General features: G+C 36.8%; 1 protein-coding gene across 2 annotated transcripts; it reads left to right on the top strand.

Moving 5' to 3' along the window:
* The first annotated feature begins 5027 nt into the window (after nt 1–5027).
* Nucleotides 5028–20315, top strand: LOC107768522 (K(+) efflux antiporter 2, chloroplastic). Of its 2 annotated transcripts, XM_075217884.1 has the most exons (21): nt 5028–5350; nt 5591–7292; nt 7453–7624; nt 7726–7816; nt 8081–8217; nt 8308–8367; nt 8486–8605; nt 8984–9052; nt 9274–9339; nt 9577–9666; nt 9935–10039; nt 10145–10273; nt 10596–10805; nt 11261–11410; nt 16740–16793; nt 16909–16967; nt 18456–18522; nt 18596–18772; nt 19036–19092; nt 19658–19732; nt 19841–20315. In XM_075217884.1, the coding sequence occupies exons 2-21, from the start codon at nt 5671–5673 to the stop codon at nt 19961–19963; spliced, it is 3633 nt and encodes a 1210-aa protein (XP_075073985.1). In that variant the 5' UTR covers nt 5028–5350; nt 5591–5670; the 3' UTR covers nt 19964–20315. The 2 variants fall into 2 exon arrangements, 1 of the variants encoding a protein (XP_075073985.1); XR_012693598.1 differs by lacking the exon at nt 16909–16967 and having other exon boundaries at nt 5111–5350; nt 16740–16818; nt 18435–18522; nt 19841–20073.
* The last annotated feature ends 5654 nt before the right edge of the window (nt 20316–25969 follow it).

Here is a 25969-nt window from a genome sequence, read left to right as displayed (position 1 = left end):
ATGAGTAAAGAGAAATAACATATTTTTTATGAAAAAGCATGAAGCTTGTCCCACTTGATTTGCACCGTTCTTGAAGTGAATATGGTTGGTGCATAATAAGTCTAATGAAGACAAGTGTTTGACCAATGAACATGGGCGTGCCATTGATCAAATAATAATAGTCATAATTATGGTAACTGTAAAAATGAGAATAATAAGGGCTCTCAAAATATTCCTTCAAAATGTGAAGGTGATGTTTGCCATCAATGTGGTATGAAAATAATAAGCATGCTCATATGATTATAGTCCACTTGAAGAGAATGTGACTTATGATATGTGTTGTAACTGCAAACTTATTCTTGAAAGTGAATGTGAAAATATATATGTGATTCAAATTATGCATAAGAATGTGCTTATGCAAGATTGGATGAATACCACAACTCACCTCTAAGGGAGGTTTGAGAGAAATAAAGATAATGGATATTACAATATGGTTCATGAATATGTCATTGGTCGCGTACATATGGTACGTAAAAAAAATATTTTACCATGCCTTATAAAAGATTATTAAAGGAAAAATTAAAGAAATAAATGATTTTGCTATGATGATTTGACCATGACAATTATTATGAAATAATTTTCTCCGTAAAGGAGACATTCACCATATGGATGATGTGATAAAAGATCTTGTAGTACAAAATTAAGAGTTTCAAAAGAATTAATTTGTTACTACCGAGATGAATGAAATTGTGCATGGCATTGATATTGTAATAAATCTCAAAAGAAACTTTTTGAATTTCAAATGTATTAGCCAAAGTGGTTGGCATATTGAGACTATAAATGAAAGGAAGATTGGATATCTTTATATTACTATAATCATACGGGATAAATATGTAAGGTTACCCGATTTTTCTTCTATTTGTATCACATGTATAAGCATGATGATGGAATCACATGCCACAAGTAAACAAGAGGTATACTGAAACAAATATTAGTTGGCATGATCGGTTAGCCATCCCGGTTTATTGATGCGAAAATTAATTGAGAATTCACATTGACATATATTGAAGAAATAGAAGATTCTTCAAGAATTCTCTTGTGCTGTTTTTTCTCATGATATACCAGTTAAGATTGGGATTGAATCATTTGATATCTGGAACGAATAAAAGGTGATATATATGTATGGGCTCAATCACATGCCATGTGGGCCGTTTACTATTATATTGTTTTAATAGATGCATCTATTGTATGATCACATGTGCATTTGTTATCAACTTGCAATTTGGTTTTTGCAAGATTACTTGCTCAAACTATTAGAGCACAGTTCCAGAATATAAATTATGATAATTTATGTTGATAATGTTGGTTTAAATCCAAGTTAGTTTAGTAGAAATTGTATGCCTCCAATTAAGCAAAACCATTGGTTATGAGAACAAAACTCTCAAATAGAAATTTAGTATGAGGTGTATTATTTAAGATACAACAACACCTTGTACGCATCTTGCCAATAAGTTATGATAAATACTCCCTATCACAATTGGTTCAGAGTCAAGAACCAAATAATTTCCATCTAGAAATATAGATGTGCTATACGATTTAATTATCCCACCATAATACACAAATATGGATTCCCAAAGAAGGTTGGAAAATGTGTTGGTGATCCAGCATTAGGGGAGAAAATGGGCAGCGGAAAAAGTAAAACATGGAATGAATTATTGTGAGTGCCCCTAGATCCTCTTACAAGAAAATGTGAACTTGAAGTTCAAGTGAAAATACATTTGTAAAATATTGACAGGCGCATTTGTTGACCCAAAGATAAATGTTATATTTCAGCTACTAATGCTCCAAATAGAATAAACTCCATGATGGACAACACATGAAACGTAGTAGACTAATCTGTTCCAACGATAAAACTCCTTGAAGAAGGAGAAGAGCAAATGATAAAGATGGTCATACTAAGGAGGCAAGTGCTATATAAGAGCATCACGACATAACAATTTATAAGACCTCATGGGAGAGGCTCAGACACCTGAAAATAATGAGATCTCGATAAGTTATGTCTTTATTGTGTGATGATGGAACCGATGTAAAATGATCATCGATGATATTGTTGATATAATGTAGCGCTCAATATTATTAATATTGACGAGGATCTTGAGTTTAAATCTGTCATGAAATTTGAACAGATAAATGATTGGCCAAATGAAAAATACGTAATGAAAATTGACTTCACCTGAAAAATGTGAAGTTGGACAGACAGTCCCAACGCCTGAAAGTAAAATGAAAAATCAAGTCTACAGGCATAAAGACGACTTGTAGCACAAGATTTTTCGTAAATATTTCGGCATTAGTTATATGAAGATATGTTCTCCTATGGTGGATGAAATCCTTTTCAGGTTTTAATTTAGCAATACATGAAAAACTTGATATGCGTATAATGAAAATCTTTGAAGGATTTAAATTGTTAAAGTTTCAGTAGATCCTTATGTGGATTAGACTAATCATGGTGTACATGATTTATTTGTGTGTCTAGTGCAATTGGTGCACTAATGTATTTTGCTAGAACCATAAGTATAAAAATATTCTAGCGAGATATAGTTTTACTCCTATGTATATTGAAATACAATTAGTGTTATATTGCAAAAGGAATTTATGATATAAATTTGTTTATTCTAACAGATATTATCAAGGTTTTGGTGGTTATGCAAATGCAGGCATTTTCTAAAGCTCATTCTGTATGTGAGGGTACTGCCATATTATTATTTCACAAGGCAGTCAATTGTTGATATTTATCCAATTCATGTCAACATACTAGCAACTGATAAAGCAAGTGACTCAACACACAACAGATGGGTGACTTTTCCTTGAAGAGACGATTCCAATAATAGTGAAAACGATGATATTTGTTTATCTCAATTGAAAGAAGGATATATCGAAAGAGATAAAAAAAGTATATTTCACCAAAGTTCTATTTTAGACATGATCGTTGTTCAACAAATTTGTTCAAGTGATAACTTGACAAACTTCTTCACAAGGCATTGCCGATCTCAATATTAGAGAAGTTGTTATACAAGCTTGGAATTCGTCGTCTCCGAGAAACAAAAGTGATGTTTTCATCAGGGGGAGACAAATACGCGTTGTACTCTTTTTCCCTTAGCTAAGGTTTTATCCCACTAGGTTTTCCTGGCAAGGTTTTTATTGAGGCAGCAAGTAATGCGTATTACAAGATATGTGTACTCTCTTTCCTTCACTAAGATTTTTTCCTACAGGATTTTTTCGAGGCACATTATTTCAAGACATCCAAGGGAGAGTGTTATGAAATACATATTATATGGATGTCCACTAATCAAGTATAACTCCCACTACTCTTCTCCATTATGTAGATAATCCCCACTACTTCTCATCATTACAATTGTAACCCCCACACCTCCATAACCTCCCCATGATCTTCCCCATGTTCTTAATAATTAATACCATATTCGTCACATCCCTTTGTATTACCTCAATGTCATTCTATAAATAGAGGGTTCATGCATCACATTGTACATACTTGACACACTTGAATACATGGAAGAAATTAGAAGTTGTCATCTCTTACTCTCTACATTTTTGTCTATTTTCTTGTTTTATTACTTTGATCTAAGTTTCGTAATATATTAATTATAAAGCAATATAAAATTTGCCGATTATTGAATGAACAACTATTTGGGTTAGTTCTTAAATTCTTAAAAAGAAAAAAGAAGACCAAAAAAGAAGACAAAATTACATAATAATGCACTCCATAAGTTGACCTTGCATTATTTTAGTCCACTTACAAGTTTGCAAATGTTTAACCAAATATCAATAAGCTTAGATCCGAAAAAAAATTTAGTTTTTTTATTCTCTATATCTTCAAGCGTGAATATTTCCATTCTCCTTTTTCCTCAAGTTTCTACATACCTATCACAACTACGAAAATTCACAAACAGACGCAAGAAATCTAAAATCTCATCTTCTTTAATGCTAATCTTGTTAGTTTTTTAATATGATTTTGTGAGAAATTTGGAGTGGGTATTGTTTGAACTTATTAAAATTAGTCTAAGTAGATTGTAAACAAAGTTTGAAGTCATTTAATGGAGATTTGGAATAGTCTTAATCAAGAATTGCAAGTGAAATCGTACAAAAAATTCGTCAGAGATGCTTATACACTTTTATACAATATTATACATTTTTATACAAAGAGGTATATTATATATATAGTTGTATAAAAGTGTATAAAAATGTATAAGCACAATAGTGAAAATGTTAGTGATACACCATGTATATAGGTGTAGCAGTTGTTGAAGAAGAAGAAGAAGAGATGTGAGAAATCCACGAAATACCTGTAAATAATGTATCAGCCTTGTATAAAATAATGTATAAGAGGTGTTTATACACTATTATACAATATTATACATTATTATACAAATGAATCCTATTAATGGAGTTTCACTGTTTCTTATTCTTCTTTGGGCATTTTCTGAGATTCAACTCAAATCTACCTTAAATATGCTCCAAAACACTTCAAATTTGAGTTTTAAACTCCCCTTGACGATCCCAATCAATTGGGTCAACTCCCAATCCAAACAACTAACAAAATCGAAAAATCCAATTTCTGAAATTGAAGCTTCGAATGACCTTTAATAGTGACTCCAAAAATAATAATTCTTTTAAGTGGTATTTTTTCTCCTCATCTTAATAGTGATTATCAACTTTGAATCTGGAAGGAGAATTGAAGAATATATATAATGGTAGAGAAATTTTGGGGTGCAAAGTCGTAAAAGAGGAAGAATAAGAACGAAGAAAAGAAAAAATTAACTAAATAAGATAGGCTAATCGGTGAAAAATAATTTTCAAATTATGAATAACCTGGGCCATATCAGGTAAGAGCTTCAAACGTGAGCCATTTTTTGATGGACCGTTGGACCAATTGACAAGGAGCTTAATTCCCAAAAAAGAACTTCAGGTAGGTACGTTAGCCGCTGCTTATCACATGACTATATATCTGTATGTGAAGTTTCCATCAAAACAATAAGAAGAAGGGTAATTGCGTAAATGTAGAAAATGGAATATCCACCAATAAACCCTCTAATCCAATTTTGTCATGTTCCCCAAATGGAGGGAGAAAACAAAACCTGAAAAAGAAAAAAAATAAAATAAAAGATTTCTTCTCATTATTTCAACTTTTCAGGTAAGCGCAGAGTCGCAAACGAAAGGTTGTTCTTCGGACAAAGCTATAAAAAATCAAAACTGATAGGAAGAGCCAATAAGCAAAGTCAATCCAATCATTTTCTGACCTAATTTTCCGCCATAGATATTCTTCTCTCAGAACTCGAAACTGTCACTTCTATCGGTAAATTCAAAGTTCTCTCAAACTCTTCTCTTCTTTCTTACTTTCATTTTCACTACTGTCAACTTTAACTTCAGTATATGTATCGAAACGGAATGTTGATTAATTGCGAAGTCACTTTCAGTTTTTTCAGCTCGCAAATATTTGTTGTGGTGATTTTAACTGATTGTTTGTGGCTCCTATGAATTAATTTTCACTTGTTTGTTGATTGAAGTTGAAAACTTGCGTTATTTGTTTTTTTAGGTGTTTGATTTTGAGGTAATGAGAATTGGCGGCATTGTTTTGGTGTATTTTTGACGTTTAGTGTGTTAGAGGAGAGGAGGATGGGCTTTGCTTACTGTTTATGGCAGCCGAATGCTTCGCATTGTGGTGAAGCTTTGAACTACAGGATATTAGATAGGAAAAGCAGCTGTGATGTAGGATTGAATCATAAATTGCTTGGAAATGCTAGGGTTTTATGTAAGAATAGGCTGGGGAAAAGGTTGAAACGGAGTGTGGCCTGTAGTGATAATAGTTTAGCATATTCAAGGATACGATTTAGTTGTGCTTTGTGGAAGTCTGATTCGAGTGGGAATTTGATGCGCCGTAAGGCTTCTAAGGGAGTGAAATTGCCTTGGTGTCAGGGAAATGATTCAGTTGCGTTTATCGATGGTAATGGTAGAAATGTGGAGGCCAGTGAGAGTACTGAAGATGGAGCTCTGAGTGCTAATACTAATGGAATCGCGGAAATTAGTTGCGCAATTGAGTTGGAGGAAGATAAAGAAGAAGAAACAGAAGGAGATAATCTGGAAGAACTAAGGGAGTTGTTGCAGAAGGCACTCAAGGATTTGGAAGTTGCACAGCTGAACAGCACAATGTTTGAGGAAAAAGCGCAGAAGATATCAGAAGCTGCTATAGCGTTAAAAGATGAAGCGGCTAATGCCTGGGATGATGTAAACAAACAACTTGATAGTGTTCAAGAGATTGTAAGTGAAGAGATGGTCGCTAAAGAAGCAGTTCAAAAAGCAACAATGGCCCTTTCTTTTGCTGAGGCAAGGCTTCAGGTTGCTCTTGATTCAGTACAAGCTGCAAAACAAAGAAGTATGTCTTCGGAAACGTCTGAAGATAGCAAAGGGGAAGATTCAACTTCATTGATGGAGGAAGAGGCAGCACTCTTAGCTGCTCAGGAAGATATAAAGGAGTGTCTGGACCGTTTTGGAAGTTGTGAGGCTGAGTTGAGGCGTCTGCAGAATAAAAAAGAAGAGCTGCAAAAGGAGGTTGACAGGTTGAATGAGCTAGCTGAGCAAGCACAAAACAATGCTTTAAAAGCTGAGGAAGATGTTACAAACATAATGCTTTTAGCCGAACAAGCTGTTGCTTATGAGCTGGAGGCTACTCAAAGGGTCAGTGACGCGGAGATCGCTTTGCAGAAAGCCGAGAAGAACCTAGCTGTGTCAATTGTTGACTCCCCAGAAACTTCAGTTTTACAGAATGGATCATCTACTCAAGGGCAAGTGTTGGTCGATGGGACCCTTAGTGAGGATGAGGTACACCCTAGAAATTCAGTCGATAGTGTTATTGAAATAGATAGGGAGGTACAACTGGAGGATGCTTGGGCGGCAAGTGGGCCTTTGTCAACTGAGGAGTCACGTATCTCTGATGAGAGTGACGAAGAAGATAGAAAGTTAGTTCTAGACTCCTCAAAAGATTCTGATTCTGATACAGAAAAACCAAAAAGTGTTCAAAATCTGAGGCAGGAGGTCAACAAGGAATCAGCTAGGGACAGTTCACTTAACGCTCCCAAAGCATTATTGAAGAAATCATCCCGTTTCTTGCCTGCATCTTTCTTCTCATTTCCCACAGATGGTGAAGAGTTCACACCTGCTTCAGTTTTCCACAATCTCATGGAGTCTGCAAGGAAGCAATTGCCCAAGCTGGTGGTTGGCTCATTACTGATGGGAGCAGGGTACAAATACTATAAAACTGTTCATATTTTTTGCTTTTGAAAGATGAAGCTATTTCTTTCTAGCTGCATGTATAAGTGCCTCGTTAGGATACAATCTTTGTACCATTAGATTGGTATAGCTTGTTTATGGTACTTGATATGCTTTTGACGTCTGTCACAGAATTGCCTTTTACGTCAATCGATCAGAGCGAATTTCTCAGTCGTTTCAGCAGCCAGACATCATTACCACCAGCATTGATGAGGTTTCAACAAATGCAAGACCTCTGGTTCGACAAATAAGAAAACTGCCCAAGAAACTTAAGACACTAATGGAGATGCTTCCTCATCAAGAGGCATGCTTCTTTAACTCCCTTTAGTTTAATGCCTGCAATCACCATTTGGTATAGGAGGGGGCTTTACTTCTACTTGCTAATGGTGTTGTTGCTCATTTCAGATAAATGAGGAGGAAGCTTCTCTTTTTGACATGTTATGGCTATTGCTCGCAAGTGTTATCTTTGTGCCTATCTTCCAGAAAATTCCAGGAGGTAATTGAATTTTGCTACCTTCTTTTAACGCATGAGGAGGCTTATTATGTTAAATTGTTCACCAAACTTGTTCTTGATGTAAAGGTTTCTTCGTAGGTCTTTCCTTGAACATGTTCTAAAAATTGAAACATTATATTTGATTATTAGACACTTAGTTTTCGGTGACCTTGATGTATGTCACAGATATGTGCCCTTTGCTCCTCTGCGACAGACGTACTCTTGTTTCCTGTTAATGGTTCATCTTCTGTCTGCTATAATGTATAGGAAGTCCTGTCCTTGGGTATTTGGCTGCTGGAATCTTGATTGGACCCTATGGTCTTTCTATCATACGTCATGTACATGGGACCAAGGCTATAGCTGAATTTGGAGTTGTCTTCCTGCTATTTAACATTGGCCTAGAGGTACAGTCTAGGAAAATTGACTAGTTCATTTCTTTCTGAATGTGTTACAAATACTGCCTTAATAACCTCTGTTTGTATTCTCTTTGACAGCTTTCCGTCGAGAGACTAAGTTCAATGAAGAAATACGTTTTTGGGTTGGGTACTGCTCAGGTAATTGTAAAAAATTGAGCACTTGGGAGTTGTTAACACCCCTCCATAATGTTTATAGAGTATGGTCTCAACGTTTTAGGATTCCACACTCATTTTTAATATATTCAAATGAACGCAGGTCTTAGTGACAGCTGTTGTGGTCGGGTTAGTTGCTCATTTTGTTGCCGGGCAGGCTGGACCTGCTGCAATAGTGATTGGGAATGGTCTTGCCTTATCTTCCACTGCGGTTGTCCTCCAGGTAAATCCTTCTATATATTTAGCAGGTCTTCCTTGCTGGATGAATGATGGGCGATTTAGCGCTTGAGTAGTTTGTTGTACTCATTAAGTACGTTGATTTGGTGACCGTTTCAACACTCTAAAGTTAATGCTTAAGCAGGCAATATTATTATGCTATGTTCCCCAAAAGTCCAGAAGCTATAATGCTAGATAAGGGTTGATGCCGAGATATCAAATCAGCATTGGAGTTTTTCTTATCATTTCCTTGTTGAGTCAACATATTTACTACAATCCAAGGAATTGTAGTTTATCTATAATTGGCTTTGTCTATGTGCCTGTGATCCTCCCTCGTCGAAAAATGAAACCTTAGTAATTAATTGATTATGTTGCATATCTGCAGGTATTGCAAGAGCGAGGTGAGAGCACATCACGGCATGGACGAGCGACATTTTCTGTATTACTCTTTCAGGTATCGGCATAGAGACAGTACAAAACTGTCGCCTCTCTCTCCTGAGATGGGTGAAACTTGGAATATTATGTGTATCTATGCATACACGCGAATCACATATATTTACTTGCCATCACATATAGGCTGCTCTCATGCACGTGAAATGATAACAGCCAGTGCTGCGGTACTTATAGATTTTTCTTTCTGATACGATTAACCAAATTCTTCCCTTTATCCTTCAGGATCTGGCGGTGGTTGTTCTACTCATACTGATACCACTAATTTCACCAAATTCATCAAAAGGAGGGGTATAGACTCTTTTACAGTCTTGTCTTCTGGAAAAATTATTTAAAATTTTCGTGTTTATTATAATTACGATTCCAGCTATGTGAACTGGACCTGTAATATTCACCAAACTGAGAGCCAATAGCTAATCCCCTAAAATCACATGTGGAAACAACATTCTTTGCTTTTGATAGCTGTGAGTTACACTATAGCTGTTTTCTCAAACTGCCACTATTATAACAGAACTTATTTCTTCTTAGGTTGGTTTCGGAGCCATAGCTGAGGCCCCTGGTTTGGCTGCTGTAAAGGCAATTGTAGCCATCACTGCCATTATTGCTGGAGGACGTCTGGTAAGCTGTTTGTTCATGTAGAATCTCTTCCAGTATTATAATGTTTATGATTAGTATATAGTTTAAGTTCTAACTACATCTCTTACGATATTTTCAACTTTAGACTTTCATTTGCTGTTGTCTATACATTATTAAAGTAGGTTTTGATATTTATCTATTGCGAAATATAAATAGGGTTTAATTCGGTTTTTCATTTTGCAAGTCCTGTAAGATACATTGCTGTTAAATGTGAGGACAATAATATTTTCGTTCTCTGCTCCAATTTCAGCTGCTGCGGCCTATTTATAAGCAAATTGCAGAAAACCAAAATGCAGAAATATTTTCGGCAAATACGCTTCTTGTTATCCTTGGGACTAGTCTTCTGACAGCCAGGGTACTTATGATCACATTGTTTATGTGTTCATGTATACTGCCCAATTTTTCTTAGAACTGTTATCTTGTTAACACTATGATGTGTTATCTGATGTAAATAATGCAGGCTGGCCTCTCAATGGCTTTGGGTGCATTTTTAGCTGGTTTGCTTCTGGCAGAAACTGAATTTTCATTGCAAGTTGAATCAGATATTGCTCCATATCGTGGACTCCTATTGGGTCTCTTTTTCATGACGGTAGGTGACAATCTTGTTTATTGTACAATGCGAATGCTATTTTCTAATCCTACAATTTGTCATTTGGAGTTAAGGTAGAATAGGTCTTGGTAAGGTGCTATTTACATTTAAAGATTCTAGCTCTGCAATCTCTAGTGTTTTCACCAACCTGTAGACCTTAACTGTCTCAAGTTGTTCTCTTTGAATGAATGTACTACTCAGTAACATTTTTCTATTTTAATCAACTTCTATCCAGGCTGAAGGGAGAATCGTTTATGAATAAATTATTATAACTATTGCTGCTTTGTGACTTCAAAACTGAACAATTATCATCTGGTTGCAGGTTGGAATGTCCATTGATCCCAAGCTTCTTCTTTCAAACTTTCCAGTTATTATGGGCTCATTGGGACTTCTAATTGGTGGCAAGACCATCTTGGTTGCGTTAGTTGGTAAACTGTTTGGTATTTCAATTGTATCGGCAATAAGAGTTGGTCTCCTACTTGCTCCTGGTGGAGAGTTTGCCTTTGTAGCTTTTGGTGAAGCTGTTAACCAGGTTTATCTCTGATAGCTTTAACCTATTACAAGCAATTCTGAGCCGTTGATAAAATTCTTTTATTCCATTTCTTTTTCTCCGTTCTATTGCTATGCTGTTCAAACAGCATCTTCCTTTATCAAGGAATTGTGGACCTTTTCTACAATTGACCTGTGTGCTGAAATCAAATGTTGAGCTAGTGAGATCCTGTTATTGGGGAAGTGGAGACAAACTACCATCAAATCCTTCCAGTTTCTATCTATGGCCGCCGTCTTACTTCTATTTACAAATCCTCTTAGAGACTTGTTCTTTCTCATAGCTACCCTTAAATAGATTAAGAGCTGCAACATATCTGAACAGTACAGTGCTAAGCTCTCTGAGGATCTTTGCCCCATGATAAAAATATATCTTATTAGAATAAGTTTATTATCTTATTTAATTAAATTTTCTCCATGATTTTGCTTTTCTTTTTCCAGGGTATAATGTCTCCTCATTTGTCATCTTTGCTATTTCTTGTGGTTGGAATTTCAATGGCCCTCACGCCATATCTAGCTGCTGGAGGCCAATTAATAGCATCTCGTTTTGAGCTGCACGATGTGCGAAGTTTATTGCCTGTGGAAAGTGAGGTATAGTCTCCTACTTGGTGGCACAATCTCTCTTACTTTGGTTTTAAGCGAGAATAAACCATTTACATGTTTGTAAAATCTTGTTTTCTGACAGTTTGGTTTCAGGTTGTCAATAGTAACAGGGTATTGGAATTAAAGGATTAAGGTTAAGGGGTCTTAATAGTTAATACTGTTGTTAAAAAAAAAGCAGTTGTGGAGACTAGGAAAACTGGAATGTTGGTGATAGAAAAGCTTCCCTTTTCTCCTCCTCCCTTCCTCAAATTTCTTCATCTTCATTCTTGTCACGACCCTAAAATCGACCCGGTCGTGATGGCGCCTATCGTGAAACTAGGTCAGCCGACACAACTCCCAAATTAACCATTAATCAATATAAATCATTTTTAAGCTTTTAATTAATCCAAATATCTCATAATGTAAGTCTAATTGAACAGCGCGGAATAAATACACAAGCCCGACATCGGGGTGTCACAAGTCACTAGCATCTACTAAGGTCTGAATACAATGAAGAGTCTGAAATATACTAAAACAATCTAAGGAAGACAAGAGGGAGAAGAGCAGGGCTGCGAACGTCGGACAACTTCCTTGCTAACTCCAATGACTCTGCCACTGAGCAATCAACACCCGCTACCGGGTTCAGAAATACCTGAATCTGCACACAAGGTGCAGGGAGTAATGTGAGTACGCCAACTCAGTAAGTAATAAAAGTAAATGAAAGCTGAACAGTAAGAAAACACGTAACCACGTCAACATGCTACAACAAATGCAGGACATTTCCAACACAGTACAGAAATCATTTACTTCGTAAATCAAGCTCAATTTCAGTAAAAACCTTTGAAAACAATTTTCAATAGTTTCAAACGAGTGATAAAACAGTGAGTAAAAATGATAGAAAACGTAGATAGCCCTTCGGGCAAAACATGTACCATAAACCGCCCCTCGGGCATAATATCAATAGAACCAGCCCCTCGGGCTACCTCACAATCACTCGTAATCAGCTCCTCGGGCATAACATGAATCAAGAACCGCCCCTCGGGCTACATCATATCACACACTGGGTACCCGCGCTCACTAGGGGTGTACAGACTCCGGGAGGGGCCCCTTACGGCCCAATCCCAATAACAAACCATCTCGTGGCATAATCAAACAGGCTCTCGGCCTCATATCAAGCCACCTCGTGGCATAAGAAATCAGGCCCTCGGCCTCATAATCATAAATCAGTACCACACTGCTACGGCACGCAGCCCGATCCCATAATTGCCTCACAACACAGGCCCTCGGCCTCACTCAGTTAGAAATCTCTCATGCTACTCGGGCGGCAGTAAAACATGATGCTCAGCCCAAAATATCATTTAAAATATCAAAACTGGAGTAAATATGGCTGAGTTATGAAAGCAATAGAATATAGCATGACTGAGTACAAATATAAAGTCAAAACAGTGAGGAATAATAGTAAAAATCCCCTAAGGGTCCAAAACAGTTGGCACGAGGCCCAAATATGGCATTCAACCCAAAATATGATAATACTTTCCAAAACACAATGATATCAAACAGTTTTCAATCAAATACGTGGTTTAATAGTAATACGGGACGGAGTAAGTCACAATCCCCAATGGTGCACGACCCCACGCTCGTCATCTAGCGTGTGCGTCACCTCAAAGTAGCACAACGATGTGAAATCCGGGGTTTCATACCCTCGGGACAAACATTTACAAGCATTACTTACCTCAATCCAGTCCAAACTCTAGCCCGCGATGCCCTTGCCTCTCGACTCGGTCTCCAAATGCTCCAAATCTAACCAAATACAGATTTATACCATCAAAATATGCTAAGGGAACAACGCCCACTCAAAAATAACCAATTTACATCTAAAATCCCGAAATTGGCCGAACCTGACCCTCGGGCCCACGTCTCGAAATCCGATAAAAATTACATCAATAAATTCCTTATCCTCTCACAAGTCTATACATACCAAAATCATCAAAATCTGACATCAAATGCCCATTCAAATCCCCAAAAGAATTCTCAAACTATTCTTCCATTTTTTCCCAATTTCCACTCTAATTTCTCAAATTAAATGATAAGAATCAAGACTAAATCATGGAATTAAACCAAATATGAGTGAAGAATACTTACCCCAGTTGCTCCACTGAAAATCTCCTCAAATTTCATCTTCTCCCGAGCTCTCTAATTGTTTTTGTGATATTGGACTTAAACCCTCGATTTTGAACTCAAACATTCTGCCCAGTTATTTCCTTCTTCGCGATCGCGGAAATTGCCTCACGATCGCGAAGCACAAATGATGACTGACCCCAATAAACCTTACGCGATCGCAGAAACACACACGTGATCGCGGACAACAAACTCATCAAACATCGCGATCGCGTAGAGAAATCCCTTCACCTCACGATTGCCCCAAATCCTTCTTCGCGATCGCGACCTTAGCCACGCGGTCGCGATAGCCAACTCCACAGACCTTCGCGATCGCAGACCCAAATTGGCGATCGCATAAGACAAATTTTCCAGCTGCCCTCAACAGACCTACGCGATCGTGAACCCTTCTACGCGATCGCAGAGAACAAAAATCTGCAACAGAACTGAAGCCAAATCTGCAATTTCTCAAACATGCAACTGGTGCGTTTAACCATCCGAAACTCACCCGAGGCCTTCGGGACCTCAACCAAACATGCCAACATATCCCATAACATCATTCAAACTTGTTCCAACCTTCGGAACGCTCAAAACAACATCAAAACACCAAATTTACATCGGATTCAAGCCTAAGAATTCCAAAAACTTTCAAATTCTGCTCTCGATCAAAAAATCTATCAAACCTCGTCCGAATGGCCTGAAATTTTGCACACACGTTACAAATGACACTACTCCAACTTACGGGTTAGGGCATATCGGGTTTAACGTGTTCGGGTTCATCCGGGTAAAAAATGAACCGTACGGGTTACGGGTACAAGGGGCTGGGCCGGGTTAGTGTAATTTTTATTTTTTTTTATTTTGTATAACTATTATAAGTTATATTAATATAAAGTAAAAATATAAAGAATACAATGAAGATGAGAAAAAATTGCGCTTATAAATTGCAAGTACTACATTTATTTCAAAATTACAAAATTGAAGTTTGTATTTAACAAGTTAATTAACGAAAAAAGAGTAAAACTAAATTTTCATGCATAATAATACTTCAAATTAATCTAACAAACTAAAACATCAAGCATAAATACGTCTAATTTTTAAAATAACACAAATTGTCTCAAATCAACTTAAATACGAATTTTTGGAGGACGCTGAAGACAACTTTCTTCATATGCCTCCTTAAACTGCCTGTGCCACACTTTGGACGAAGATTTAAGACTCGACCACAGTTCTTGCACTTTACTTTCTGAACTTCTTCATTTTCTTCTACCACCTCAAAGTGTTCCCAAACATATGAGCGCACTCTAGAAGTACGGGGCATGATTTAACTTGAATTGAGAATTTGAGTTTGAGAAATGAGAGATGAGTGAAAAAATGAAGAAGAGGGGAGTGTATTTATAGTTTTTCAAAGGGCTAAATTAGTAATTACAAAAAGTGTTAAATTTTAAAAAAAATTGGCCCAAAAAAGGGCTAAATGTGCAAAATAGCCGTTGGGCCAACGGTCAGAAAGTAGAAAATTTTTAAAAAAATAATAATTTGAAAGTTGCCGTTATGCCAGTCTGGGCCGGGCCGGTTAACCGGTTCTACAGTAAAAACCGTTGACCGGGTTTGACCGGGCCGGTTAACCGGTAGCCCCAACGTAAACGGACCAACCCCCTTACCCCATTAACCCAGCCCCATCCGCCCCCTTGTATCGGTCCGGGCCGGTTCCGGTTTTAACCGGTCTGGGCCGGTCCGGTTACGGTTAAACCCGACCCGTTAGACACCCTTATCAAACTGAGAACTGTTCTTCCAAATTCTTTCCGATTACCCTGAAAACCAAAACCGACGATTTACATAAGTCATAATACATCACACGGGGCTAGTCATGCCCGAGAACTGGCGAGCGAAGTGCAAAAGCTCAAAACGACCGGTCGGGTCGTTACAATTCTTCATCCCCGTCTGCTTTCTTCTTTCAGTGCTTTTCTTTGATCCTGGTTCATCTCTTAAGTTTTGTGCTCTACTTTGTTGTTGCTATTTAAGTCCCATGTCTCAGTTTTATGGTACTGATAGCCTGTTTGGCCAAGTTTCTCAAGACAAAAAAGTGTTTTTTTTCCCAAAAGCACTTTTTTCCCTAATTTGAGGTGTTTGGCCAAGCTTATTTGGGAAAAAAGTGTTTTTGGGAAGAAACAAGCAGTTTCAGAGAAGTAGAAAAAAGTAGCTTCTTTCCAAAAACAGAAGCAGAAGCAGTTTTGGCTTTTCTTCTTACCTAAAATACCCTTAACAAAATATAGTATATACCAAAATAACCCCTAAACCTAATACTTAGGATATTAATTTATAAATATTTCTTCTTATTTTTAGGAAACTTTCTAATATATAGTGACTTTAGTGGTGAATGCTTTTATATTTGTTGAAGGAATTTTAATATATTTAACTTATATTAAAAGAATTAAGTACTTTTTAATTTTATTTTCATATTTTACTTAAATAAAATGATTTTTTTTAATTATTGCATGTAATAACAAAATTTTGATATTATTTATTTACTTATAATATTAATTATTAAGTAAATCTATTCATGTCCTTATTCGTAATTTGACACTTAAAAGCACTTTCTAAAAAGCTTGGCCAAACACAAATTATTTCTCAAAAGTGCTTTTCAGACTGATTAGCCAAACACAAACTGATTCTCTCCAAAAGTACTTTTTTCAAAAGCACTTCTCAAAATAAGCTGATTTCTCCGGCTTGGCCAAACAGGCTATAAGTCTTTTGGACCCCTGCAGTTTCTCTATGCAAAGCTTTTTTTCCCCTTGAAAATACTGTCTATTGAATTCTAGCTTCATTTCATCATTTGGTTAGGTTTCTGCTGAACCTTATGCCTCACTTTGTTTTCTTTCCATGCTTATTTAACATAATTTTTCTCTTCTTCTAATTTTAACTGTTCAATACTTAATTTGTTCTTTAACTCATTGCTTCTTTGCTTTAAATTTAATTGCTATTGGTAATGTTAGCATTTATTACGAAGATCATTTGTCTGAGAAGTAACAAATATTCAGTTACCAAAGCTCATTACTTGAAGGACTACATCATTTAATGATATCTTTCTGGATTATTACCTTCGTAAATGTAATGAAGATTTCACTGACTTAAATTTATTGCTTAATAAAAGGTGTAGACTGATAGTTCCTTTTTTCCTTCGCAGACAGATGATTTGCAGGATCATATCATTATTTGTGGATTTGGTCGTGTTGGCCAGGTTTTGCCCCCTGCTTCATGAATTGGTTAAATTGATCATTTGACAGAATGATTTTCAAACTTTGGTTGAAGCTGTTTCCATCTACTGCCTGTTGAATTAGTTTTCATCTTAACAGATCATTGCCCAACTTCTCTCCGAGCGACTGATTCCGTTTGTTGCACTTGATGTGCGAAGGTATGATTCTCTTTTTACCCACATTCAACTGATTTCAGCTCCTGTAGGTTCAGTGAAGATTTCATCTGCTGTTTGTTAATCTGACATAGAATTTTTTCTTCCATGATGTCATTTCCTGATATGGTGGTTCTAAAATTTTATATTTTTCGTAAAAGAAAAGAAAAAATGCAGGAGGAAGAACAACTTACATCTTTTGAGGTGTAAGTGACTTTCTACCTCAGATCTCTATATTCCTATCCCGTGCTTACGTTTTCTCACCACCATGTCATAACTTACAAAGCAGCACCTCCACTATCAACTACTCTTAAAAGCCACCAGATCTTTATAGCTGACCAAATGTAAGAAAATGGTTTTTCTTTATAAGATATTATGTAGTTTGTTAATTGTGAGTCATCAGTCATTATCAACCTTTAGGATATTAAAGTAAAAGTTTTTGTTTTTCTCTCTCTATATAAAATGTTCATATTCATGCATGCATCGAAGGGATGACAGTGAAAGAGAATCAGATGATGGTTTTCCTGTAAGAGTGCCAGTGCCAGTGCCAAGCCAGAGAACTGAGGAAACTGGTCCAGAACAGAGAAGTCCTTAATTGGACTTTTAGATATTTCACAAATCAGCTATGTTGCACGGACTCCTCATTTCAGCGCCGCACCCGTGTCTACATGACACTAGTAAGGGTAAGGGTGTGAGATTCATACCGGATGTGGTCAACCCGACATCGGATACTTTGACCACAATCCATGGACAAGTTTGAGGAAAAAAATGGGACTTTGATTTCTCAAGATAAAAGTTAGTACATATTTTAAGACATGGGAAATGACATAACTTCAATAGTCCACCCGTATCCGTGAAATGTGTATCTGTATCTGGATCCCCACACCAGATAATTTAGGATATTTCTATAAATCTATCTTTAGAATTTTGAATTATTTTTTGCCGAATCCCCGCACCCGTATCTGTATCTGGATCCCGTATCCCTGAATCTTAAAATTTAGATTATGAAGGATCCATCTTTGGATCCGCACCCAGATCGGATACCCACACCCGAGTCCGAGCAACATAGCAAATCAGATATGAATTAGAATCAAAGTTGGTTCCCAACCAAAGCTTGTAATGTTGCTCTCTATAGTACTCTTAACTACTTAGATGGATTGTGCGGCTGTATGCAGTATCTTATGTGTAGACATGATTACCTGAATTTCTCAAAAACATAAAAGGGTACTAGAGTTTCCTTATATGCTGGAGCTTTGATTGTAATTGGATCTTGACTGTCATCATATTGCTCTCGAGTACTTAGATTTTCAGCAGTTGATTATTAGAGCATCAACAAGTATTAACTTGATTACTGCATCTATAAGAAAGGTTTCTTTGTGGTGGTGGGGGCGGAGGGTGCAGGAAATGTTGCTTTCACTTAAATTTTCCAATTGTTATCAGTTATCATGAATATCCTGAGGCTCATCTTAATAGATGTTTCTATAATAAATGCAGTGAACGAGTTGCAGTTGGTCGTGCACTTGACCTTCCTGTATACTTTGGTGATGCTGGTAGCCGAGAGGTAAAGCAAATTCCTGAACTTAAGATTATCATTTCGGGTATTTTATTTTGACATTCTGTGTTCCGATTACTAGGTTCTACATAAAGTTGGAGCTGAAAGAGCATGTGCTGCCGCAATAACATTAGATACTCCCGGTGCAAATTACAGAACTGTTTGGGCCTTGAGCAAGTACTTTCCCAATGTGAAAACATTTGTACGTGCTCATGATGTGGATCATGGCCTCAATCTAGAAAAGGCTGGAGCAACAGCGGTATCTTTCTTATTCTAATTTCTGCTATTGATCTTTTCGTTGGAAACTTGTTCATATTTTTTCACTTAGCATTCTGTATATCTCTTGATAACATTTGGATTCTGAGTCTTGAAAATTTTGTTTATTGCCGGTGTATTATGTTGTGCTATGGTAAAATTTTGTAGTTGTAACATATCATGCATAAAAGAGGAAATAGTTGCACATTTGATAGTTGGATAAATGATGAACAATGCATTGACTGAGGTGGATAAAAACTTTTACAGGTTGTGCCTGAGACCTTGGAACCAAGCCTGCAGTTGGCCGCTGCTGTCCTTGCACAAGTAAGTAGATTTGATAAGCAACCCTAGATATTCTGTTATGTAGCGAGTTATGAGCTGGTAAGTAATCAGTATAACCAAATTCTGATTTGAGAAGTTTCGTCCCAATACTGTAGAGTGATATGGATGATGATTCAATAGCTTATCATCATGTATCATTCTACACTAGTCCTTCACAATGTTATCACATATGGCTTTCTCAAGGTTTCATTCAAATTCAGCGGCCTATTACCTCTTTATGTGATACAGTGATTTTAAAGCACTTCACAACTGCATAATCCCACAATCCCCTCCCTAAAATATTAAATCAGAGTGATTTTTTCGAACTTTTTGTTAGAAAATGATATACCTCAAAGCTGAAATGCGTATCATAATTTATGATTGGATAGAGATTTGTTCTACTGTATACTTTAACATTCTTGACGGGAAGGACCAATTGTTGGATCTTCTGATGCAATAATCTAGCTGCGCACTGCATTTTGCATCTCGACCTCTTTGTAGTTTGCTTTTGGCAATCTATAACCATCGTGAAGCAAATAAAATTATGAGTATACATTGTGTCTTCTAGGCTAAGCTGCCAATGTCAGAGATAGCGGCAACAATCAACGAGTTTAGGTCCCGCCACCTCTCTGAGCTTACTGAGGTAAATTATAATTGCACTACTTGTCTTAGCTTTTGGAATGTTGTACGAGGTTTCATAGTTCAGATTTTGTTAGATATTTTATGCAGCCCACTGGATTTTGTTTTGCAGCTATGTGAAACTAGTGGAAGTTCTCTAGGCTATGGATTTTCTCGTGTGGTGAATAAAGGCAAAGTTCAGCCTCCAGATTCTTCGGATGAGAACCAAGTCAGTGAAGGAACAATAGCAATATGATTACCATTAGAAGAAACAGGGATTTGCATTGATTGGACCCCAAAAAAAAAAAAAAAAGGAATTGAGAAGGGAAGATACTCCTTATAAGTGTATAGTGTTTTACTTAACCCTTGTTCTTGAAAATTGTACAGAAGAAATATGTTACGTAGCAAGCAACAAGCTATGCAGGACAGCAAATCTATTGGCATAACCCAAGGGCAGCTCAAGGGGAGGCTGGTAAAGCCTTCACTTTAGGCTACCAAAATTTAAGGGCCCTGAAATTTTTTAAGGGCAAATAGCATTTTTGATTCCTGTATTATTGTTTTATTCTGATTTTAGTCCTCAATTTAAATGTTTGATATTGCTCCTTTAACCTAACTGATGTTAAATAATTTACCGTATTACTGTTAATTGAAGTAAAGGGAGGACTTGACCCATTGCTTCAACCTGATCATCACCATTACTGATTTAGGAAAATAAACCAGGAAAAATCACCCACGTTTTGAACAAATCTATCAAAGATTTCAATTGCGTAGACATCCACCGTGAATGTTTTCTTGGTCGCCACATTCGTCAATAGCCATACGCCCATACCTATGGAAAGCATCAAACAACCTAGACCTGCATACATTATCGAGCAATATAGCAGGTGGTATTCACACATGGATTATTGTTAATTTGTTAAAATGAGCCCTAGGTCTGCCATTGATGAGTGATCGAAGATTACTAAATGTTATCTTCTAGATAGAGAGAGAAGGGGCTGGAAGGGAAAATATCTTTTTCTTATCAACAGAAGCTCAATCTTAAGAAATGATCTGTACAAGCCTATTTATATACTAGTTAATTCTAACCTCCACTAACTTTAATATGACCAATTAACTAACAATACAACTATCACATAGCTCACTTAACTAATCTTCTAGAACACTACTACTTAAATAGCACAATGTACAATCACTACAAGTTATACATCTCAACACTCCCTCTGAAGTTGAGAATGAGAAAATATTTTTCATTCCCAACTTGGATAGTAGCACAACATGTTGCTAGTGTCCCAAAGCCTTAGTCAAGATATCTGTAGGTTGCTCTTGGTTGGGAATGTATGAGGTCTTGATTAAGCCTCCTTGAATCTTCTCTCTTATGAAATGACAGTCTATTTCTATATGCTTTGTTATCTCATGGTAAATTGGATTTGCAGCAATCTGTAGGGCAGCCTTGTTGTTACAGAATAGCTCTATAGACAATCTTACACTCACTTTCAACTCCTTTAACATACCACTTAACCAAACCAACTCTGCAACTGTGTGTGCCATGCTCTTATACTCGGCCTCTGCTGAGCTTCTAGAGATGGTATTCTATTTCTTTGCTTTCCACGAAATGAGTGAACTCCCGAGCTTGATGCAGTACCCAGTGACTGACTTTCTGGACATGGGACAAGAAGCCCAATTCGAGTCACAATATGCTTCTATTTTTTGCTCACTTTTGCTTGACATTAGCAACCCAAGTCCCGGCTGATTCTTTATGCATCTAACCACATGTAGTGCTGCTTCATAATGTGACTTCTTAGGTGAATGCATAAATTGGCTTAGACATTGAAATGCATATGCAATGTCTGGCCTTGTTATTGTCAGGTACAATAGCTTGCCAATCAGTCTCTGAAATCTCCTCGTATCCTCTAAAGTTTCATCATTGTCACAAGTCTTCAGACATTCATTAAACTCAGTACTTGTCAGTTTGAGGTTTTGCTCCATGGGTGTCTCTTTTGGCCTTGAACCTGCCAATCCTACATCTGAAATCATATCTAAAACATATTTCCTTTGGGACATAAAAATACCCTCAGTTGATCTAGCAAATTCTATCCCCAAGAAATATCTTAAGTCTCCCAGATCTTTCAACTTAAAATTTTGGTGCAGTGTAGATTCTGCTCTCTGAATTTCTTCCAAATCATTCCTTGTAATAAGCAAGTCATCTACATATACAAGTATCAGCACAAATTTGTCATTCATAGTTTTGGTAAAGAGAGAATAATCATATTTGCTTTGCTTAAAATCACCTTTCAATAAATCTTGGGTCAATTGTAAGTTCCATTGTATGGATGCTTGTTTTAACCCATATAGGGATTTAAGTAGCCTGCATACTTTAGTCTTCCCCTGGATACTAAATCCCTATGGTAGAGTCATATATACTTCCTCATCAAGATCCCCATTTAAAAGGGCATTATGAACATCCATTTGGAAAATTGGCTAATTCTGAAGAGCAACAGTTGCAACTACAGTTCTAACAGTAGTAAGCTTAGCTATAGGGGAGAAGGTGTCATGAAAGTCTAAATCTTCTTGTTGAGTATACCCCTTAGCTACAAGTCTAGCTTTGAACCTTTCTACAGATCCATATGCATTGTACTTTATTTTATAGACCCATTTGCAGCCTATTGGAACCTTTTCTTTAGGTAAGTCAACTACTTCCCAAGTATGGTTATCTTCTATAGCTTCAATCTCAAGCTTCATAACCTTGATCCATATGGCTTAAGAGTAAGAGGATGGTTCTGTATCAGTAGAAAGGGTAGCAAGGAAAGACTGAAACTGAGTGGGAAGATGGGAATAGGATACAAAGTGTTGAAGAGGGTAAGAGGTAGTAGGATTAATGGTTGATGGTAATGGAGGATGGACATAGTCTGTCAGCCAAATAGAAGGCTTAATGGTCCTACAATATCTCCTAGGAGGAGTTGTAGTTGGATTCAAAGCAACAGAAGGTGAAAAAGTAGGTACTGTAGATTGAACTACTTCTGGACGAGGAGTAGGTGGTGTGCCTTCTGGTAAGGAAGGAGGATCAGATAATATAGGAGAAAGTGGTTGACTAAGAGTGGATTCAATACAGGTAGGAGGTGAAATAATTGAGTTAGGTGTAACAGGAGAATATGAAGGGAAGTAAGAAGAGTCTAAGAAAATAGGACTAATATCAGGTCTACAAAAGAAGTAATTTCTAGGAAATTTGAATGGAAAGACATTCTCTTTGAAGATGACATCTCGACTGACTATGAATTTGTCAGCTTCAATGTCATATACTTTGTAACCTTTTTGAGTAGGAGCATATCCCATGAACTCTCATGGTATTGATTTTGGAGTGAATTTATCACTAAAATTTGGTTTTGTGGCATAACATAGACAACCTAAAGTCCTTAAATGATCAAGAGCAGGAGGACAACCATGAAACATCTCGTAAGGAGATTTTCCATGCAGCACACAACTAGGAAGTCTGTTTATGACATATGCTGCAGTCAAATGCAGTCACCCCAAAATTTTAGAGGAATAAGAGCCTGGAATCTCAAGGCTCTACTCACTTCAAGTAAGTTTCTATGCTTTCTCTCCACGACTCCATTTTGCTGTGGAGTGTGGTTACAACTGCTTTGATGTATGATACCCTTGGATTTGAAGAGGTTAGAACAAAGAATATTGAAGAATTCATAGCCATTGTTTGATCTGACTATTTTTATTGTGGTGGAGAACTGATTGTTTACAAGGTTAAGAAAGTCATTCAAGATAACATACACATCACTCTTTAATCTCAAAAGGTAAATCCAAGTCATTCTTGTATAGTCATCAACAAGAGTAAGAAAATATCTGAAGCCATTAAAGGTACATACTCGATAAGGACCTCAAATGTCCATATGAACAAGTTTAAAAGCAGAAGTTGAATTAGAAGCACTACTAGGAAAAAGTAATCTTGTTTGTTTAGCTAATGGACAAACAATACAATCACAAAAATTTGTTTTTAACAAAAGCTTACTTTAGGTAGGTATTTTCTATAAGACTAAATAGGGTGCATGACCAAGCCTTTGATGCCACAGAACCCTTGATTTATTCTGAACAGAGGTAGACAGATAGGTAGAGTTAGAGGAACCAACAACAGGTGTTAAATGGTTGAGAATGTAGAGTCCACCTTGATATTTACCAATCCCCTTCACCCTGCCACTGAAGAGGTCCTAAAATACACAAAAATCAGGATAAAAGTGAATTGAGTTGTTTAATTCTCGTGTGTATTTGGAAACAGATAAAAGATTATATTGGAATTGAGGTACATAAAGAACGTTATATATTGTTTCTGAGTTAGGCAGAGTACACATGTCTATGTGAGTGATTTTAGTACTATATCCATTAGGCAAATGTACTTAGGCAGACTTAAAAGTAGGTGTAGGTGTATGACTAGATAATTGATTCAAGGAAGAAGCCATATGACTTGAAGCCCCAGTATCAATAATCCAACTAGCGTGATCAGTATTGACTTACCTACCATATTAGCCATCACTTCTGTTTCTTTTTCCTTACTTAGCATTTTTAGAATTTGCTGATACTGTTCAACAGTAAATGTAGGAGTATTTGGGAAACACATGTTAGGCGAAACCACATTTCCTGGAGGAACATTCTGCATCTCTTCCTTGACATTCACATTATGTGCAACTACAATAGGATTGCCATGCACTCCCTTCTTTTTATTGTTGAATTTGAAGTCTGGAGGGTATCCTATGAGTTTGTAATAGGAGTCCCTTAGATGTCCCCTCATCTTGCGATAATCACATTGTAGATTAAAATTCTTCCTTGGCCTCATGCCATCATTAGCTGTAATTAAGTGACTATTTTCCATCTCCATAGGCGCACTACCTAGAATGCCATTATGTGTCATGAGTCCACTACTCATTCTCTAAATTTCCTCCTGAATAAGCATCGAATATGCCTAATCGAGTAAGGGTGTAGGGTGCATCATCAGAATTTGACTCGTCTGTGGTGCATAGGTTTCGTTTAACCCTATTAAGAACTTCAAAAGCTTTTGTGTATGCAGAAATTCAACAAAAGTCTTAGATTTTTCATAGTCATAGTCGGGGAAAGGGATAATTAATTCAAATTCGTCCCATAGGTCGTTTAACTTTGAGAAATAAACTGACATACTAGAAATTCCTTGAGTTAAACAACTGATTTCCTTGTCTATGTGGTAAATCTTAGAAGCATTTACCTTATCAAACGATTTTTAAGGCTTCCCAAACCTTTTTAGCATTTGATGAAAACACAATTCCTCGCCTCAATTCCTTCGCAACAAAGCTCATAATCCACAATTGTACTATTGCATTGCACCTATCCCACTAGTGTAGTTGAAATAGATCTTTCTCATAATCCTCTCGCACACAGGTTCCATTAATGAAGCCGATCTTATTCTTCACTAATAGTGACATATTCATAGATCGAATCCATTCTGAGTAATTTTCTGTCCCTATCAACAGTTGCGGAACAAGTGAAACACCAGGTGTATCGGATGGATGAACATACAGTGGATCATTACAATCAAGCAATTGATTGTTTGCATGTGATGTTCCAGCTGTACTTTAAGGACTATCGACGACCATTTTGACAAAAAAACAAAAAGCAGAGGAGAAATTAGGGTTAGAAAAAGAGTAAGAAGAACACAACAAAGAAGAAGGAGAAATGAAGAATTGAAGAGGAATTTGAAGAATTTAGAGACTCATCAGCTCGAATCACAATGAACCGAGCTCTGATACCATGTTAAAATGAGCCCTAGGTCTGCCATTGATGACTGATCGAAGCTTACTGAATAGAATCTTTTAGATAGATAGAGTAGGAGCTGTAAGGGAAAATATCTTTTTCTTATTAACAGAAACTCAATCTTAAGAAATGATATGTACAAGCCTAATTTTTGGCCCAAGTACAAGTGAAGTTTTGAAGACTGACAAAAGAACTCAGACATGGACTAGGTCCATCTTGTGAAGCACAATCATGATCAACCCAAACATGTGAGATGCACGTGAAGGAGATAAATCTAACTTATTATGAGTAATATCTCCTGATCTGATCGAAAAGGTTGCATATTCGATAAGGAGAAAAAGACTCCTTACATGAAGAGAACACAGTTTAGGAAGAGGATAATGTTAGAGTATGAGATCAACTAGAACTCTTCTACGATAGAAGAGTAGTATCTAAATCCTAGTCAATCTCTAATTACTAACCCATTAAATATCAGTGT

The sequence above is a fragment of the Nicotiana tabacum genome, chromosome 7 (genome assembly GCF_000715075.1).
Source record: "Nicotiana tabacum cultivar K326 chromosome 7, ASM71507v2, whole genome shotgun sequence".
Lineage (NCBI taxonomy): Eukaryota > Viridiplantae > Streptophyta > Magnoliopsida > Solanales > Solanaceae > Nicotiana > Nicotiana tabacum.
The sequence above is the reverse complement of the archived record's forward strand: the minus strand, read 5'-3'. Positions and strand labels throughout refer to the sequence as shown.

Bases quoted from the DNA above. Each gene is read 5' to 3' on its own strand.
- LOC107768522 (XM_075217884.1), top strand. From the start codon at position 5,671: ATGGGCTTTGCTTACTGTTTATGGCAGCCGAATGCTTCGCATTGTGGT. The intron at 8,606-8,983 runs GTAAATCCTTCT...GCATATCTGCAG, and splicing joins CCACTGCGGTTGTCCTCCAG to GTATTGCAAGAGCGAGGTGA. The intron at 16,968-18,455 runs GTATGATTCTCT...TAATAAATGCAG, and splicing joins GTTGCACTTGATGTGCGAAG to TGAACGAGTTGCAGTTGGTC.